Genomic DNA, 16749 nt, shown 5'->3' with positions numbered 1-16749 from the left:
GATTAGTTGGCCAACATAAAATACATCCCATGTGTTTTGTGTGCATTTTGTTTTATTTATTATTGTTATTCTTTGTCTTATTGGTCTTTTTATTCGTTGTTAGTTTTTTTAAACAAGGTCTCATCATGTAGCCTTGGCTGGCTTAGAGCTCACTATGTAGACTAGGCAGGCCTCTAACTCAGAGAGAGCCTCCTGATTGTCTCTTGAGTGCTGAGATTAAAGGCATGCACCAACTATTACTGTATCATTTATATAATAATAAACATCTGGAAGCAATCCAAATATCCATTATTGGTAGAATGGTAAGTACCTGAGTCAGTACCAAAGAATGAAAACTGTAATCGACTTGGCTCCTCATAGCAACATGCCATTCATACATGTACATATATATGCATGTACAAGGGTGTATATATATATTTAAGTTTTTAGTGGTGCTGCTGATTGAACTCAGGACATTGTGCCCAGTAGGTGGGCATTCTACCACTGAGCTATATCTCTAGCCCTCAGAACACCGCTAGGTGAAATAAAGCAATATAAACCAGTCATATGTGACTAGACAGGAATGAAAATATACAAGATTTCCATAAAAGGCAAATGATTACAGCACTCAGGGGATCAGTTGCATTTGAGGAGAGATTTGGCAGGACCCAAGTATTCCCAAGTAAAGACAGTGTCTTATATATCCCCAGGCTACCCTCAAACTCAATAGGTAGCCAAGGGTGACCTTGAACTTGGATCTCTATCTTTGAAGTACTGGGAATTAAGCAGCCCATGAAAATGTTCCTAATGGGAACATGTGTCACAGTATTGTTAATCCTTTTCTATCTATTCGTTTCAGCTTTTCAAGATACGGTTTTACTGTGAATTCCAGGCTGAGCTTGAACTACTGAGTTCTGGGATTACAAGCATGCACCACTGTGCCTACAATACTATTCATCTTAATGCTACGCATGCTTACTTCTAAATACTATTCTGGATCTATTTAGACTTTATTTATTGTAAGTAAAATATAATAAACAACACTCAATAACAAATTAAAATGGTGAACTTGGTTTTTAATGGTTCTCTGCCTACCCGAAAGGCCTTGTGCATCCTCATGGTGGCTGAACAGAAGACAAACCTTGTGAGAAGCAATCGAAGAAATTCATCTCCAAAAAACTGGAGGAAGGCCTGATCTGCAGAGAGGAAGGGACAGTGAAAGGAGGTGACATGAAAATGACACTTCAATAGGGAACTAAGTTAAGGATTTTCATATCTGCGACAAGTACCTTTAAAAAAACCTATACAATATATAGCAGGAAACCATTTAAGCCACTACAGTAAGCTTAGTTAAGTGTTCAGGTAGATTAGCAGGGTACCTATTGAACGTGAATGGGTCAGTAGCTGGGCAATATCACGGTTGATTTTTCGAAGATATTCTTGACACTTTTCCCACAGGCCTCTACGCATGCTTGACAATCCAGACACAAATAGGAAGGCCATTAGAGGATTGTTCAAAAAGAGCGTGAAGAGGCTACCTCTCTGAGACTGATCTGTAATAACAAACACGTTACATACAGACAAGAGTTTTACAAAGGGTTAGCAAACACATGAGGAATATTTTAATATACTGATAATGTATAAAATTAAAGCTGTATCAGCAAATCACAATTCAACAAGGTAAATTCTTTATGAAGCTATGAAAACACATCCTAGGCAACTGTCTTCTAAATAAAATAAGAATACTGAGCCTCCTTCATTATGAATGATAAATAAGTACATTTATTACCTGAACAACGAGCCAACTTCATCTGAACGTGGCAAGTGTTGACCATGAAGCATCCATGATGTAAAAATCTGATGAGCATCTGATTTACCAACTTTCATGACTTGTTCTTTCTCTGTAACTTAGGCCCTTTTTGAGACAGGGTCTTATGGAACCTAGGCTGGCCTTGAACTCATGAAGTAGCTAAGGACAACCCTGAATTCCTGATCCTCCTGTCTTTTTACCTCCCAAGTGTGGGATGCTAGGTATGTGCTACCACATCCGGCTCTCTGGCTGGCTCTTTAATGTCAACATTTTCTTTCTTTGGCACTATATACTCCGATCTCAGCTCTCAGTCCATGGTTGAGCTCCCAACCCCACCATCTACTACTTCTCTCAGTGTCCCTCTAACTCATTCTCTGTCCATGCTCTTTCACCCTCCTTTGTTGAACATTTTCACTCAAATCTCTCCAGTCATATCATCAATCTTGAAAGGATTTTTATCATTCAGTCACACAGTCCATTGCCAGAGGCACTACTTTAACCACTCTCATAGCTCAGGGCTATGACAAATATAATTTCTTGTCTGAAACATTCCTGTTCAGTCATTCTTCATTTCTATCTACCATCCCTCTCCTTGCTTACTCCTCTGTTAACTGTTAGTAACAGTTCCTTGTTTGTTCTCCCATGCTTCCTCCTGCTAGGTCATCTCTACCTTCTACTAGGCATTGGTTCTATAAGAAACAACTGTATGATCAGATGCAATGCTGTTCCCCAGTGTCTAGCACAATGCCTGATAAATAAATCTTAAGCACTATACTGAATGAATAACGTATGTCTTGACTAAGGAGATAGAGCTACAGGCATCAAAAATGTAGGAAACTTATCAAATACATCTACTACTTTGTGGCTAGAATACCCAAGTCCTGTTGTAACAATGTTATTGAATAAATCCTAAATGTTTTCAATATAAGAATATTCAATCTGTCTGGTGGCTGAATTTTACTTAAAAGTATTTGTAGTCTAAATTTTATAGTATAACGATAGGATGCTAGGCAAAAAAACTATTAAGAACATGAATTATTAACAGCATATACTGAGTGCTTTCTAGATACATAGCACTATGCTACAGGGTTAAGTACTATTATTATTTGATAGATGAAGTAATTGAGGCACAAAATGGCTTAATAACATTTCAAAGTCACAGAGACTTTGCTAACAAGCTAACAAGAGGCTAGGTTGGGACTCAAATTCAGTTGGCATCCTTAAGTCTGTGTTTTCCTCCTCTGTGTATTGAATTCTCTAACTGAATTTTGGTATCAACACTTGACCATGTAGTTTTAAATAAAACTACATTAGAACAGGATGATGACAGCACTCTCTAGTAGTGGGAAGAGGTTACATTCCTCCAGAAACAGTAAGAAACAGGATGCAAAATCCTCAAAGCAGGAGAATTTTACCGTTGTTTGAAGGTAAGTTCTATCCCTTAGGATTTGGTTTTAGTTATGTGAACTTAGAACTGCTACAAGATTTTTCCTGTTAAATAGCAGAACTTACCTTAAAACAACGGTGTAAGTCTCCAGCTTCTCTCAGGCATTCAAGTGCTGACCATCACTTCCTGTGTCAAACTATGTCAGCAGACAGGACTTCTGGCTGGGAAGTAGCAGTGAAATGCCATCTCCCACAGAGAGACATCGGCACTGTTCACAGTCAGGGAGACAGTGAAACAGTTCAAGTACTGCTAAGACAGTGTGAAGTCTCACTTAGCATTTGACCTAGGAAATGACTGGGAGTTAGAATTAGATCTTATGTGTAACCTAGTGAGGACAAAATACTAAGGGCAAAAGGCTTCCCTTTGTAGCCACTGGCGAAATGGCCCAAACAAACTTGTCCTTCTGATGAATTCTGAAGAAATATTTATTTTAAAAGTATAAGATAAAAATTCACAGAAAACAAAACAAGAAAAGAAAGAAAAAGCCTTTGAAGTTGTGTCAACCCAAGTATCCTAACTCTTAGACACAGCCTGAGAAGTTTCCTAGGCCAGCAGTTCTATGGTCTTCAAAGATGTCTAAGGTACGTAATCAAAGATGTAGAAAAATCATGTTATCTGGATATGACAAGAAAAATCAGAACCAATTTTTAAATCTAAAAAAGCCAGGAGATCTCCATCAGCAAGGGATCAAACTACTGCTTTTTCAGATATGAATTACCATATGTAGCACATTAGGGAAGCCTTGTCCGCAAGGATTCCAGGTATATTTCAGATTAACGCTTGCTACAAGTATCACACATACATGTCTAACCATGATGGGAGGTCATAACAAATATAGTCTTTATTCATTAAGACCTATTGGTGTATCAGGCACCGAGAACTTACCTTGCAAAGCTTTTGGATATGCTGTGGGAGAAAGAAGGCAGACGAGTGGCTGTCCAAACAAATTTGTAAAATTCTGCAATATATAAGAATTTAAGACTTTTATTAAAGATTTGACAAATTGTAATTACCTAGTAATTTTCCAGTGTATATCACTAGTGTATAGATTGGGTTTTTAAAGTTATAAACAGATGTGGGAATAGCAGCAGTTGCAGACATGATTCATGTCTCAATACCAACTTGCTAAAAAGGACTGCCACCAAAACAGTGAAGTTCACTACATAGACTATTGGTCTTTAACATTACAGCGGATATGTAATTGTAGCTTTGCTGGTGCAGGTCATCTGGGTCTCTAGAAACAGTGTTCCCACGGGATACACCAGTGCCCATTTTCAAGAAGATCTAGTTTTCTGCCTCAAAGGTACTTCCCTTCCTGAAACTCATGGCAACACCTCACACAAGATAATATTGAAGCGCTCATTACAACAAGATCTAAGTGCACATTCAGACTGCAAGTGGACTCTGCATAATTTAGGATATTATTTCTCTTAAGGTAGATGTATTATAATAAACACAATTTTAATAGCAAATTATTTGGTGAAGCAACAAAAAGGTATATATAATTCCTAGGATGAAACTGAATAAGCCAAGCCAAAGAGTTAAAAATTCTAAAGGGTAAAACCTAAGACATACAAATAGAAAGACACATTGTATGTTCTTACTGATAAACTCACCCTAAAATGTCATGACAATAATGCATCACAATTTCAACTAATCTCAATAAAAAGCTACTAGTATTTTTCCCCCGCAATAAGAAAATGTGGCCGGGCGGTGGTGGCGCACGCCTTTAATCCCAGCACTTGGGAGGCAGAGACAGGTGGATTTCTGAGTTCAAGGCCAGCCTGGTCTACAGAGTGAGTTCCAGGACAGCCAGGGCTGTATGGAGAAACCCTGTCTCGAAAAACCTAAAAAAAAAAAAAAAAGAAAATGTGTCTGGCGGTGGTGGCATACACCTTTAATTTCAGAACTTGGGAGGTGAAGGCAGGCTGATCTCTGTGAGTTCGAGGTCAGCTCGGTCTACAGTGTAAGATCCAGGACAACCAGCTACACAGAGAAACCCTGTCATGAAAAACCAAAAACCAAAAGCCAAGAAAACCAAACCAAACCATACCATACCATACCATACCAAACCATACCAAACCAAACCAAACCATACCAAACCAAACCAAACCAAACCAAACCAAACCAAACCACCAAACAAAAAAACCCAAAACAGAAGCAAAGAAAAAGAAAAAAAAATGTTGACGTTTACACAGTAAAATTAGTCAGGAAAGTAAAAAAGAGGACTCAGTAACTATTCAAGCACTGGTATAAGAGTGATATATAAGAAAACAAATGGAACAGAATGAAACATGCAGAAAAGGACCTGAAAACATATATGACTGATGTGTGTATAACATAGTGATTTCTACACATCTAGGGTTTCCATACCCTGTGCTATATATTTGGAAGAATATTAAGCAATAAAAAATCTAAATGAAAAAAGGCCCAAAACATAGCAAGTTATTTTTGTGGCCTGAAAGCTCTTCCTAACTATTACTATTGCTAAGAGTAATAAAGCCAATTATATAAAAATCAAAAACCTAGCACAGTACTCTAAGCCATGCAAGGTGGAAATACTGGCAATCCCAGCATTTGGGAGGTGCAGATAGTTGGAGCCAGCCTGTGCTCCATAAGACTATGTCTCCAAACAAAAAAAAACAAATGAACAAATGAAAGAAACACCACCCCCCCTCCGCCAAGCTTGCCTATCATGTATGAGGTCCTTGGATTTTGAAGAAAACGATCACGGCATTATTCCACATTTTGGAAATACCTGTGGGTCCTAGTCTTTGCACTGTCATTCATTTCCTTCAAGGTGTCCTCTTTCTGCCTGTTAATCAATTTTTTGTCTCTGATACACACACACACACACACACACACACACACACACACACGAAAACATATTGTGTAGTATTACAATAGGCCTGAGAGCCAGCTTGTAAAGTTAGCTTTGGCTGGCTTCTGGAAGCTACATGTGGGAAGAGTCACATGACTGGGCTTACTCTGTCTAGGTAGGGCAAATTAGACACTTCAAGAGGAACCCCAATATTCAATGTTTCCTCTGGAAGCCTGGCAGAGGATACCCTAGTAATCAATTCTCAATAACATCCCTGACTTTAGTTCTCTAGTAAGTCAGTCTTTAAAATTTTGTGACTGGGTTTCACAAAATCCAGGTTTGTCTGCTTCTGATGGTCCAGCCTCTATGTCCCAAGTAACTGAGAATACAAGCCAGAGCTTCACGAATGGTAGGCAAACACTCTACTAACTGATCTGCACCCCAAGCCCTGTAATAAGCATCTCTCAAAGAAAGCACTTAATCCACATAGCTGGAATTTGTTACTGGGGAATGAAGTGCATCCTGTGTGACTACTGGGCCAGCAACTTGGAAATTTAGAACTGGTTTTCTCCAGGCTCCCCTACATTCCTTATCCATTGCTGATTTTGCAATTATCATCTTATTGTACTAAGTCTTCACATAATTATATGCTAAGTACTAAATCCTCCTTTAAATTATGTGCATTTGAGGTCCTCTGATAGACAATACCAGGTATATATTCTTTATTCACATAAATACAGGGTATGGTGATGTTGCTTAGACTGGATTTTAATTCATAGGATCAAGTGAACCTCCCATCTCAACCTTCTAAATATTTGAAACTATAAGCACAGGTGACCATGTCTAACATATCAGATTATATTTAAATTTTAGGACTTGGTTGGTAAAATACTTGCCAAATAAGCATAAGGACCCGAGTTCAATATCTAACAAATGTGGAAAAAGCAAAATGCAGTAACATGTGCTTATAATGTTGAACTTGGGGCTCATGGGACAACTAACTTAGAGTGATAGGCAAATCCTAGGTCCTAGCAAAAGACTATTGCCGGGCGGTGGTGGCGCACACCTTTAATCCCAGCACTTGGGAGGCAGAGGCAGGTGGATTTCTGAGTTTGAGCCCAGCCTGGTCTACAGAGTGAGTTTTCCAGGACAGCCAGGGCTACACAGAGAAACCCTGTCTCAAAAAACCTACAAAAAAAAAAAAAGTATCTATCTATTTAAAATAACAAGGTATAGCTAGCAAAATGGCTCAGCAGGTAAAAGTGCTTGCGGCCATCTCTGACATCTCAGGTGAGTGGGAACAGCAGCATGGGCTGGGGGGACAATGAAGTCCATGAGATTTTGGACATTTAGTTAGATCTTACAAGGTTTCATGCTATAAGAGGGAAGGATACTAACATCAAGAATAAAGGCAAGACTTTCAGCCAGAACAAGTATAAACAGCAAAATAGGCACTAACCAACATGGGAGTCTAGAGGTACAAGTGGTCTTAAATTGTTTTGGTATGACTGTTTCTGTTAGTTTACAATTGCTTAAACAATTTTCAATTAGCTATAGAGTAGGTAGATATAATATTATTTATGGACTTTTAGAGACAGAGGTCTGACCTGAAGGTACCACACCTGGAAGAAGTCAGTAGCAAAACAGTAATGAAGTCATGAGCATAAGGGGGTCTGCTATAGCTGCAAAATAAGATGACAGAAACGGAACCCAGAGACACTCAAAGATGGTTAGAGACATGAAGAAAAACCACTAGAAGACACTGGGAAAAATAAGCTAAGGCCTGACCTTGGCTAGCTTAAGGCAAACTAGTAACCTGAACTTAGGTTTTCAATGTCACACCTAGAAAAGGGCAGAGATGGCAAGGGATTCATATTTTGCCCACATTAGAGAAGAATCCTACAGGGTGACACCATTAAATCAAGAATGAAGTAAAACCAACACTCACATGTTCTCCTATTAGTACCCACAGAGTAGTAGAGTAATGTGTCCTGGTATTGAGTTCAAGACACACTGTTCTCCTAAATTAGTTCCTGCAGGTCAGCCCAAGTATCTACTATCCAGGTAATATCCTCCAAAAGGTCCTAAGCTGGTGGTTCTTCTAGATGGTTTTTTTTTTTTTTTTTTTTTTTTGGTTTTTCGAGACAGGGTTTCTCTGTGTAGCCCTGGCTGTCCTCGAACTCAGAAATCCGCCTGTCTCTGCCTCCCAAGTGCTGGGATTAAAGGCGTGCGCCACCACCGCCCGGCTCTTCTAGATGTTTTATATAAGCAAACATAAACCTCCTATAACTGAAGGCTCCATGAAGTTCTTCCAATTTTAAGGATAAGTTTAAGCTTACCCATGTGCAAGCATGCTCCCCCGCCCCCCATGAAATCATAATGCATACACATAAACAAAATAAAAATTTAAACTTCAAAATTAAACATTCGCAAACACAATCACTGAAAATGCCATCTTAAATAGCAAAAATAGATTCAAGTATAGGAATTATGTGATAGACAAGACTAATAACTGTTTATTGAGCTCAAAGAAGTAAAAGCAAAGACTAAAAATAGTAAACTGTAATAAGCAATAGAATATATAAAAATGCTTACACCACAACATGAAACTCATGATGGATTAATAATGTGTTAGACACTGCTAAAGAGACAATGGGATCTAAAGCATGGGGTCTAAAGCAGGCCGAGGGGATGGGGGTGGTGGTGGTGGTGGAGGCGGGGTGGAGGGCAAAGCAGAATCCTCAACAGAGAAACATGATGATAGAACATACTAAAGAAGCTAAGAAATATGGAAAGCCTGCAAAGGTCCCAGGAGAAGATGTGAGGCAGGCTCAAGAGTGAGTAAGTAAAGAGATAACAGCTGAGAACTGTCATTACCATGAAGAAAACTCCAACTTAACCAATTCAATCATCTAACAGACCCTGACATGTTCAACCAAAGATTTATTCACCACAGACAAACTCCACATTACTAGAAGCTAAGAGAAGTAATTTTAAAAGAGGAAAAAAAAATTACAGAACTCTGGAATTTGAGGGGTGCTGGCAGGAGACCAGGTATAACTGACTATGTGGTTAAAAAGTAATACCAGAGTAAACATACCAGAGTAAAGCAATTTGCACACATGAAACACATTAATCCTGGGCTGTTTTGTGATGCAAAGCCCCCTTTCTCTCCCTCCCTCCTTCTCTCTCTCTGTCTCTCTTTTTTTTTTTTTTTCTTTTTCGAGACAGGGTTTCTCTGTGTAGCCCTGGGTATCCTGGAACTCATTCTGTAGACCAGGCTGGCCTTGAACTCAGAAATCCGCCTGCCTCTGCCTCCCAAGTGCTGGGATTAAAGGCATGCGTCACCACTGCCCGGCCCCCCTTACTTTCAAAAGTGGAATAAAACAGGAATTTGGAATGAGAAAGAAGAGTTACACAGCCCATTTAATCTTTAGTATAAAGATTCCATATGGAGAAGGATACAGTATCGTCACATCACCATTCAACATGTATTTATTAAGAATCTTGCCAGGCAGTGGTGGCGCATGCCTTTAATCCCAGCACTTGGGAGGCAGAGGCAGGCGGATTTCTGAGTTCGAGGCCAGCCTGGTCCACAGAGTGAGTTCCAGGACAGCCAGGGATATACAGAGAAACCCTGTCTCGAAAAAAACAAAAACAAAACAAAAAACAAAAAAACAAAACAACAAAAAAAAAAGAATCTTAAATGTGAGGCAGGAAGACAAGGATACATGTATGTAAACAGCCACAGTGTATACACATCCAGGAAAGCATAAATATGCTGATAGTCAGAACTTGGAATTCTAGGAAGAATGAGTTTTGCCTGATAAATATCATATAAGCATAAAGGAAGACCTAAAGACCTGACATAGAGTTTACCATCCAAATAAATGTTCATCTCAATTATGACAAGTCCTATCCACTCACCCAGTTTCTTGACTCCATTCTAAAACAGAACCAGAAAAGTGAAGATTATGATATTCTGAATGAAGTTTCATATAAAAGAGGCAAAAAGAAACAGAGACAACTCAGAACATAGGAAAGCAGAGAATATGAGATGGATTTCTATGGCTGAAGAGTAGCTAGGTAAAACACTCACCTAGCATGATGTGAGGCCCTGGCTTACAACGCACACACAATAAAATAACATATACACAAGTAAAATAATCACTTATGTTCCCAAGGGTATGAGAAGACACTTCGAACATGAGAAAAAGGCAATTATATATGTCAATTGTGTGTGCATATAATAAATATATATGCACACAAACATCTATTTTTTTTCTAGCTGTATCTATATCAAAGAAAAAAGACAGCACCCTGATCTGGGAGTATTTTGAATTTAGTGGCCATGTTCTTGAATTATTTTATTGATTTTTCTGTTTTCTGTACTATTCTTAAAGAACTTTTATGTATATGTAATTTATGTATTTATGTGCTGGACCTTCTTGTCTTGTCTAATTTAAGCCTGTTTTGCTTTACTATATATTATTACAGCTTGAATTCTGACAACTTCAAAGTGTTTTGCTGCTGGTGCTTTTGGAGTCATTGAGGGTTTGTTTCAAAAGCAAACGATTGCAAAAGTACTTCCAGGTTAAACCACATTCAGGCTTAATAGTGGAAAAACAAAGCATATGTAAAATTATTAATATTCAGGATCATTACTATGTAACATGAGAAGGAGTTTCATTTAAACTATGTGTGCATTAAATTAGGTATGCAGAAAGGAAAAGTGTTTAAAACTAGAAAATAAGCTACCCATATTATCTCTAGCTCTGTAAAGAAAAGCAGTCTGGGTTATATAACAAAAATAAACCTCCCACCAGAGATCTTGGAAATCTTGAAAATTTTTTTCCTGCAGGAGGATTTATTATTTTCCACTGAGAGTCCATTCATGCGTTTCTTCTTGTTTCTATTCATAGCATCAGATCCTGACTAGCATGCACAACCTCAAAAGAAAAGAAACACTAAATACAAACTGTAAAATTAAAGAAGCAAAACAAAGAAAATAAAAGGGCATATGTTAGAAGTGGGGACCCTGGGGTCATTGCTATATGCCTGGAGTGTACAATAGCTCTCCAGGGACTCACCTTGTAGGCAACACTATTGGAGGAGTCCACAATGATGAACAGAGGTTTCCTTGTGAATGGATAGAGATCTCCAGGATGAAGGCTGCAGAAAAAACAGCGAGGAATTGTGCAACTCTATGGCCAAGTCTTAGAAATAGTATTCTACAGTTTGGTTTTCTCAACACAGCATTACAAGGAAAACAAAATTAAGGAGCAAACACATAGAGATACATGTGTATTTACTGGGACATGTTGATTCTACCTGAAAAAAAAGTTCAAAGATAACTGTCATTCAAGACTATCTAAATAAATGGTGCAGTGGTATGTTACCTATAGATCCTGCATGCAGGAGACTTAAAGAGAAGAACAACTTGAGTCCTGGAATTCAGGAGCAGTATGGGCAACATCAGTGAGACAAATGAACCCCTCAGCTAAAAAGGACACATATGTAAACATGACTAATCCATGGCATGAAAACTTCATAGCTGCTTGACTATTTGCATCTATTGTATTGCTACACTCTCAACCTAGAACTGACCTTAATACATGCATGTAATCAAAATAGTATAAAAGCATAAAGGAGGAGGGGGGATGGGATAGGAGGTTCTAGGGAGGGGAAATTGGGAAGGGGATGACATTTGTATTGTAAATAAATAAAATATCCAATAAAAAAAAATGGAATGATACCGTCAAAAAAAGAAAAAAGAAAAAAAAAAAAGAAAACTTCAGAAGTAGGTTTCACACACACAACTGCTTTGTATTATTTAAAAGCTCTTTCCAAGAATGTGGTTTGAAATTAAGATAGACTAATATCCATATTTCAATGGCTCTTAAAATGCATCAAGTATTTTAAAGTTATTTTACAATAATTTTTAAAGATTTATTTATTTTATATGTATAAATATTTTGCCTGCATGTATGTATGTATGTATGTATGTATGTATGCCTGGTATCCTTAGACATCAGAAGAGGTAATCAGATCCCTTGAAACTGGAATTAAGGATGGTTGTAAACCACTATGCAGGAGCTAAGATCTATACCCAGGAACACCACAAAAATTATCAAGTGCCCCTAACTGTTGATCCAGCTCTCTATATCCTTAAACATTAAAAAAAAAAAAAAATCAAGCTACATTTCAATATTCAAGACAAGAATGTAGAGAGAATATCTTGTATATTGTATGGATGCATCACTTGTCAATTGAAAAGCGTATTGCCTATGGCTTAGGCAGGAAATAGAGGTGGGTCATCCAGGAGGCAGAAAGGATTCTGGGATAGAGCTAGAGTGAGACCCAGAAGATGTGAATAGACGAGACAGACGCATGGTACCTGAACACAGGTAACCAGCCACATGGCAGAATGTAGCTTAATATAAATAGTTTATCTTAAGTTATGATTCTTGTTGAAAAGAGCCTAGCTGTATGGCTAAGGTATTTGTAAATATGTTTTGAGCCTAAGCCTTATTTCAGGGAGCATGGGACTGAGAGGAAGAAGCAGGAGCTAACTTCAACACAAGAAAGAAGGAAATCTTTCACTCTTCTTTATATTCTCTTTGGACACTTTTATGTAAATCATCTAGGCTGCCTGTTAAATATGCAGATTAACCGGGCCACAAATCAATGGACTGTAATGCCCAAGTCCAGGAACATGTACTCAAAAGCCTCTGCTGTGGATTACAGTTTTTGGCATACACACTTTCTTGTCACATCAAAGTAAACAATGTATCAGTATTAATGTAAATGTACATAAAAAGCAAAACTGATCTCTTACTGGTTAGTGATTATCATCTAACCTCAATATAGTTCATAATAGTTTTGGGCTTTAATTGAAATATGAAAATTATATATATACTATATAATGATTACCATACTAAATTAATGACATATCTGCTCCATATTTGGCTCTAAGTTGAACTGGAAGGACTCACTTCTAATCTCATCTTTGAGGTGGGAAGATCCATCTTTAATCTGGGCTACACCTTCTGCTGGAAGCCTACATAGGACACAGAAGAAGGAAGTTCTCTTTCTTTGCCTGCTTGTTCTTGCTAGCAAGTCCATTCCTTCACTGGCATTACAGCTTGTTTCTTTGCTATTTTGGTGTATACGAAAGACAAGGCTGAGACATTCAGCCTTGTGCACTGAACCTCTACTTAATTTTTTGACTTTCAATTGCCAGACTAGCTGGACCACAGCCTGTAAGCTAGTCTAATAAATCCGCCCCCCTACATAGACTCATTCTATAAGTTCCATTGCTCAAGAGAATAAACACCAAAGTTGTAGTCAAAAGTTTCTATCACTTTATGATTTAATTGTTGATTATATGTTTAGGTGTATGTGTACATGAGTGCAGGTGCCAGGGATTCCAGAAGAGGATGTTAGATCCTCTGGAAAGGTAGGGAGTTATGAGCCATCTGACATGTGCTGGAAACCAAACTGGTTTCCTCTGGGAGAGTAATAGGCACTTTGAATCACTGGGCCAATTCTCCAGTCCCCTCTATCTTTTGATGACCACCTTCCAATTATCTGCAATTCCTAGTCTCTAACAATGTCCTTTCCTCTGAGCTAGACATTTAAAAATTCTACATGTAAGTGAAACTATGCAATATTTATCTACATTTCTTTATATGGCAGTATTTAATTTTCTTTGTAGCTAAATAATCTTCCTTTTAAAAAATACTTTTAAAAATAATGTGTGTGTCTGTGCATGTAAGTGTTAACTGAGGTTCACAGAGGCCAAAGGCATGGTTCCCCTTGAGCTGGCACTTAAGAGGCTGTAAACTGCCCAGCAAGGGACCTTTCTAAAAGCAGTATGTACTCTAAGTTTTTGAGGTTATCTCTTTAGCCCCAATCTTCCTCTTCTTTTGCTTGTTTTGTTGTTGTTGTTTTGAGAAAGGGTTTTTCTACATAGCCCTGGCTGTCCTAGAACTCACTATATAAACCAGGCTGGCCTAGAATTCACACAGATCTACCCGCCTCTGCCTCTGGAGTGCTGGAGTTAAAGGTATGTTGCCACCTTTATATATTTTATGTTGTGTATGAGTATATGTGAGTGCAGTTCCCAAGGAATCCAGAAGACGATTTTGGATCCCCTGGAGATGAAGTTACAGGTGGTTGTGATCTGCTAAACACAGGTGCTAGGGACTAAACTCAGATCTAGAAGAGCAGCAAGAACTCTTACTGGCTGAGCCATCTTTCAAGTCCAACACTCTTTTCTGATAGGTCATAACTACATTCCCTTTAGATAAAGGCCAAGAAACAGGGTTAGCGTTTTATAGTCTATTTTTTTCTTCTTTGTAGAGTGCGCACGCGAGTGTGTGTGTGTGTATGTGTGAGTGTGTGTATGTGTGTGTACGTATGTGTGTGTGAGTGTGTGTATGTGTGTGTGTATGTATGTGTGTACGTATGTGTGTGTGTATGTGAATGTGTGTGTGTATGTATGTGTGTGAGTGTGTGTGTGTGTATGTGAATGTGTGTGTTGAGTGTGTGTGTATGTGTGTGTGTGTTGGGCATGAGTAGAGGCCTGAGATCAGTATTGCAAATCTTATCAAGTCACTTTTCCCCTTACTCTTTGAGACAGTCTTTTAGTCAAACTCAGAGCTCGTTCAGACGTACAGCTTGGTAAACTAGTTTGCTACAGGAAATCTCCTGTCCTCCATTTTAGGCCAGCACATATACTCTTGTTTGTACGGCAAGGCCTTTAGCTGCTGAGCTACCTTCCAGCTATATATCTCAAATATAAGTATGTATTAATGTAACCATCTGCTCACTCATTTGGAGACATGAATGGCTCTGTTATGAAGCCCAGACTGTCTTGTACGTCTAATTGCTAGAATCACAGGCATATGCCATTATACTTGGCACATTTTAAACTTGCTTACATCTATCTATATATCTATCCATCCATGCATCTATCCATGCATCTATCTATATGTCATGTGTGACCCCTCGAACTCCCCCAGAGATTGTTCTCCTTCTACACTGTAGGGATATGGGATTGAAGTCAGGTCATCAAGCTTGGTGGCACGTGAATTCACCTGCTGAGCCATCTCACTGGCCCTTATTTTTAACATTTGGATGAAAACCCATACTGTTTTCCTTAATAGTTGTACCAATCAAATTACATTCTCTCAAAAGCTTTTAAGGGCTCTCCGCTCACATTCTCAACAATACTTGTGTTTTGCAACAACCACCCTAACAGATGCTAAGTAATAACTTCTCATGGTTTTAATTTGCATGTCTGATAACTAGTGATGCTGTGCATGCATTTTTTTATATATATTTTTTATATTTTCTAAAATAAATAACTTAAAACTAAGGTGAGTAACAGCATCACATTTGGCTTGGGAACTTTAACTACGACATAAATAATCTGAAACATACACAGGCCTAATCTCCCTTCTCTGCTTTTGAGTATGAAAAGTTGAGATTTAATATAAAATATTATTAGATAAGCTGACTGTTAATTAAAAGCAGACTTTTGTCTTTCAACTAGATGAATTTTAAAGATTGCTCTTTGCTACAGAGAAAACAAGCTTTCACACAAGAACACAACCAAGTACTATCAACAGCAGTCTAGTCTAAGGGAACCTTGTGTAGCAAATTAACTTCCCATTTCGCTTAATATTTTAAGAGAATTTTTATCCCTAGAATCAAACTAGAATACATACCAGTGCATTTCCTTGTGAGACTGATTTCGTTTGTGGATCGCATCTCCATTGATAATGTCCCGGTTACTATTAGTAAGTACACCTCCAAAGTCATAAGGACCTAAAAGAACAGAAACCTAGGATTCAACTGGAGGGTAACACCAAGTGATCTGATGCTCAGGTACAAGAGTATCAGTGAATTTCCCTTTGACACAGTCACAAAGCATTTACCTTTAAATTTAACATTTTACTATAATGCAATAATTACGATTTCAGCACACTGTCTAGTTTTAAAAAAACACTAAATTATTTACTAGCTTCTCAAATATAATATATTGAGAAACAAAATAAGAATTTACAGCCAGGCATGGTGACACATGCTTTTAATTTCAGCACTCAGGAGGCAGAGGCAGGTGAATCTCTGTGAGTTAAAAAGGCCAGGCTGGTCTACATTGTAAACTCCAGGATAGCCAGGGTTACACAGAAAGACTTTGTCTCAAAAAATTCCACCAAACAAAAAATACAAAGCAAACAAACAAAACCTCCAGTAGCAACAACAAAACTATAGCATCCTCTTAATTTGAGTGGTAAAAAGGGATGGAGACTTGGAATCTTTAAAATAACATTTACAGGATATCTGAGAGGAGTCATGGTAAGGACCCAGTACTGATGGTGTAGCCAGAGGCCAGAGGCCTCAAACCAGACCAATGACTCATTGCAACAAATATTTACAAGTAAAGCTGCATGGACAAAGGGGTATAGTATGTGACACACTGTGACACACCACAGCTTCCAGGGAAAGAATTTTTGTTTTGTTGTGGGATATTCAGATAATCTCTTAAGAAAGGACCATTCAGTTTATTACCTATACTAATTACAAAAAGGAAAATAAGCCAAAAGTCTAATGTGAAGACCCAGAATAGTTGTCTTAATAACATGTTTTCAGACAAGAAATACTTAAATATAAGTCACTAACATT

General features: G+C 38.1%; 1 protein-coding gene across 2 annotated transcripts in view; it reads right to left on the bottom strand.

Moving 5' to 3' along the window:
- Nucleotides 1-16749, bottom strand: part of Scai (suppressor of cancer cell invasion) — a 99442-nt gene that overhangs the window by 3817 nt on the left and 78876 nt on the right. For both annotated transcript variants that reach the window (XM_028754708.1, XM_028754709.1), the window contains 5 exons: nucleotides 15792-15891; nucleotides 11148-11229; nucleotides 4122-4194; nucleotides 1359-1532; nucleotides 1075-1175 (listed from right to left, as the gene is read on the bottom strand). In XM_028754708.1, the coding sequence (XP_028610541.1) occupies nucleotides 1075-1175; nucleotides 1359-1532; nucleotides 4122-4194; nucleotides 11148-11229; nucleotides 15792-15891 (530 nt within the window). The remainder of the gene's footprint in view (nucleotides 1-1074; nucleotides 1176-1358; nucleotides 1533-4121; nucleotides 4195-11147; nucleotides 11230-15791; nucleotides 15892-16749) is intronic.

This window comes from Grammomys surdaster, unplaced genomic scaffold (assembly GCF_004785775.1).
Source record: "Grammomys surdaster isolate TR1022 unplaced genomic scaffold, NIH_TR_1.0 126035, whole genome shotgun sequence".
Taxonomy (NCBI): domain Eukaryota; kingdom Metazoa; phylum Chordata; class Mammalia; order Rodentia; family Muridae; genus Grammomys; species Grammomys surdaster.
Note: the sequence above shows the minus strand (reverse complement) of the source record. Positions and strands in the feature narration are given on the sequence as shown.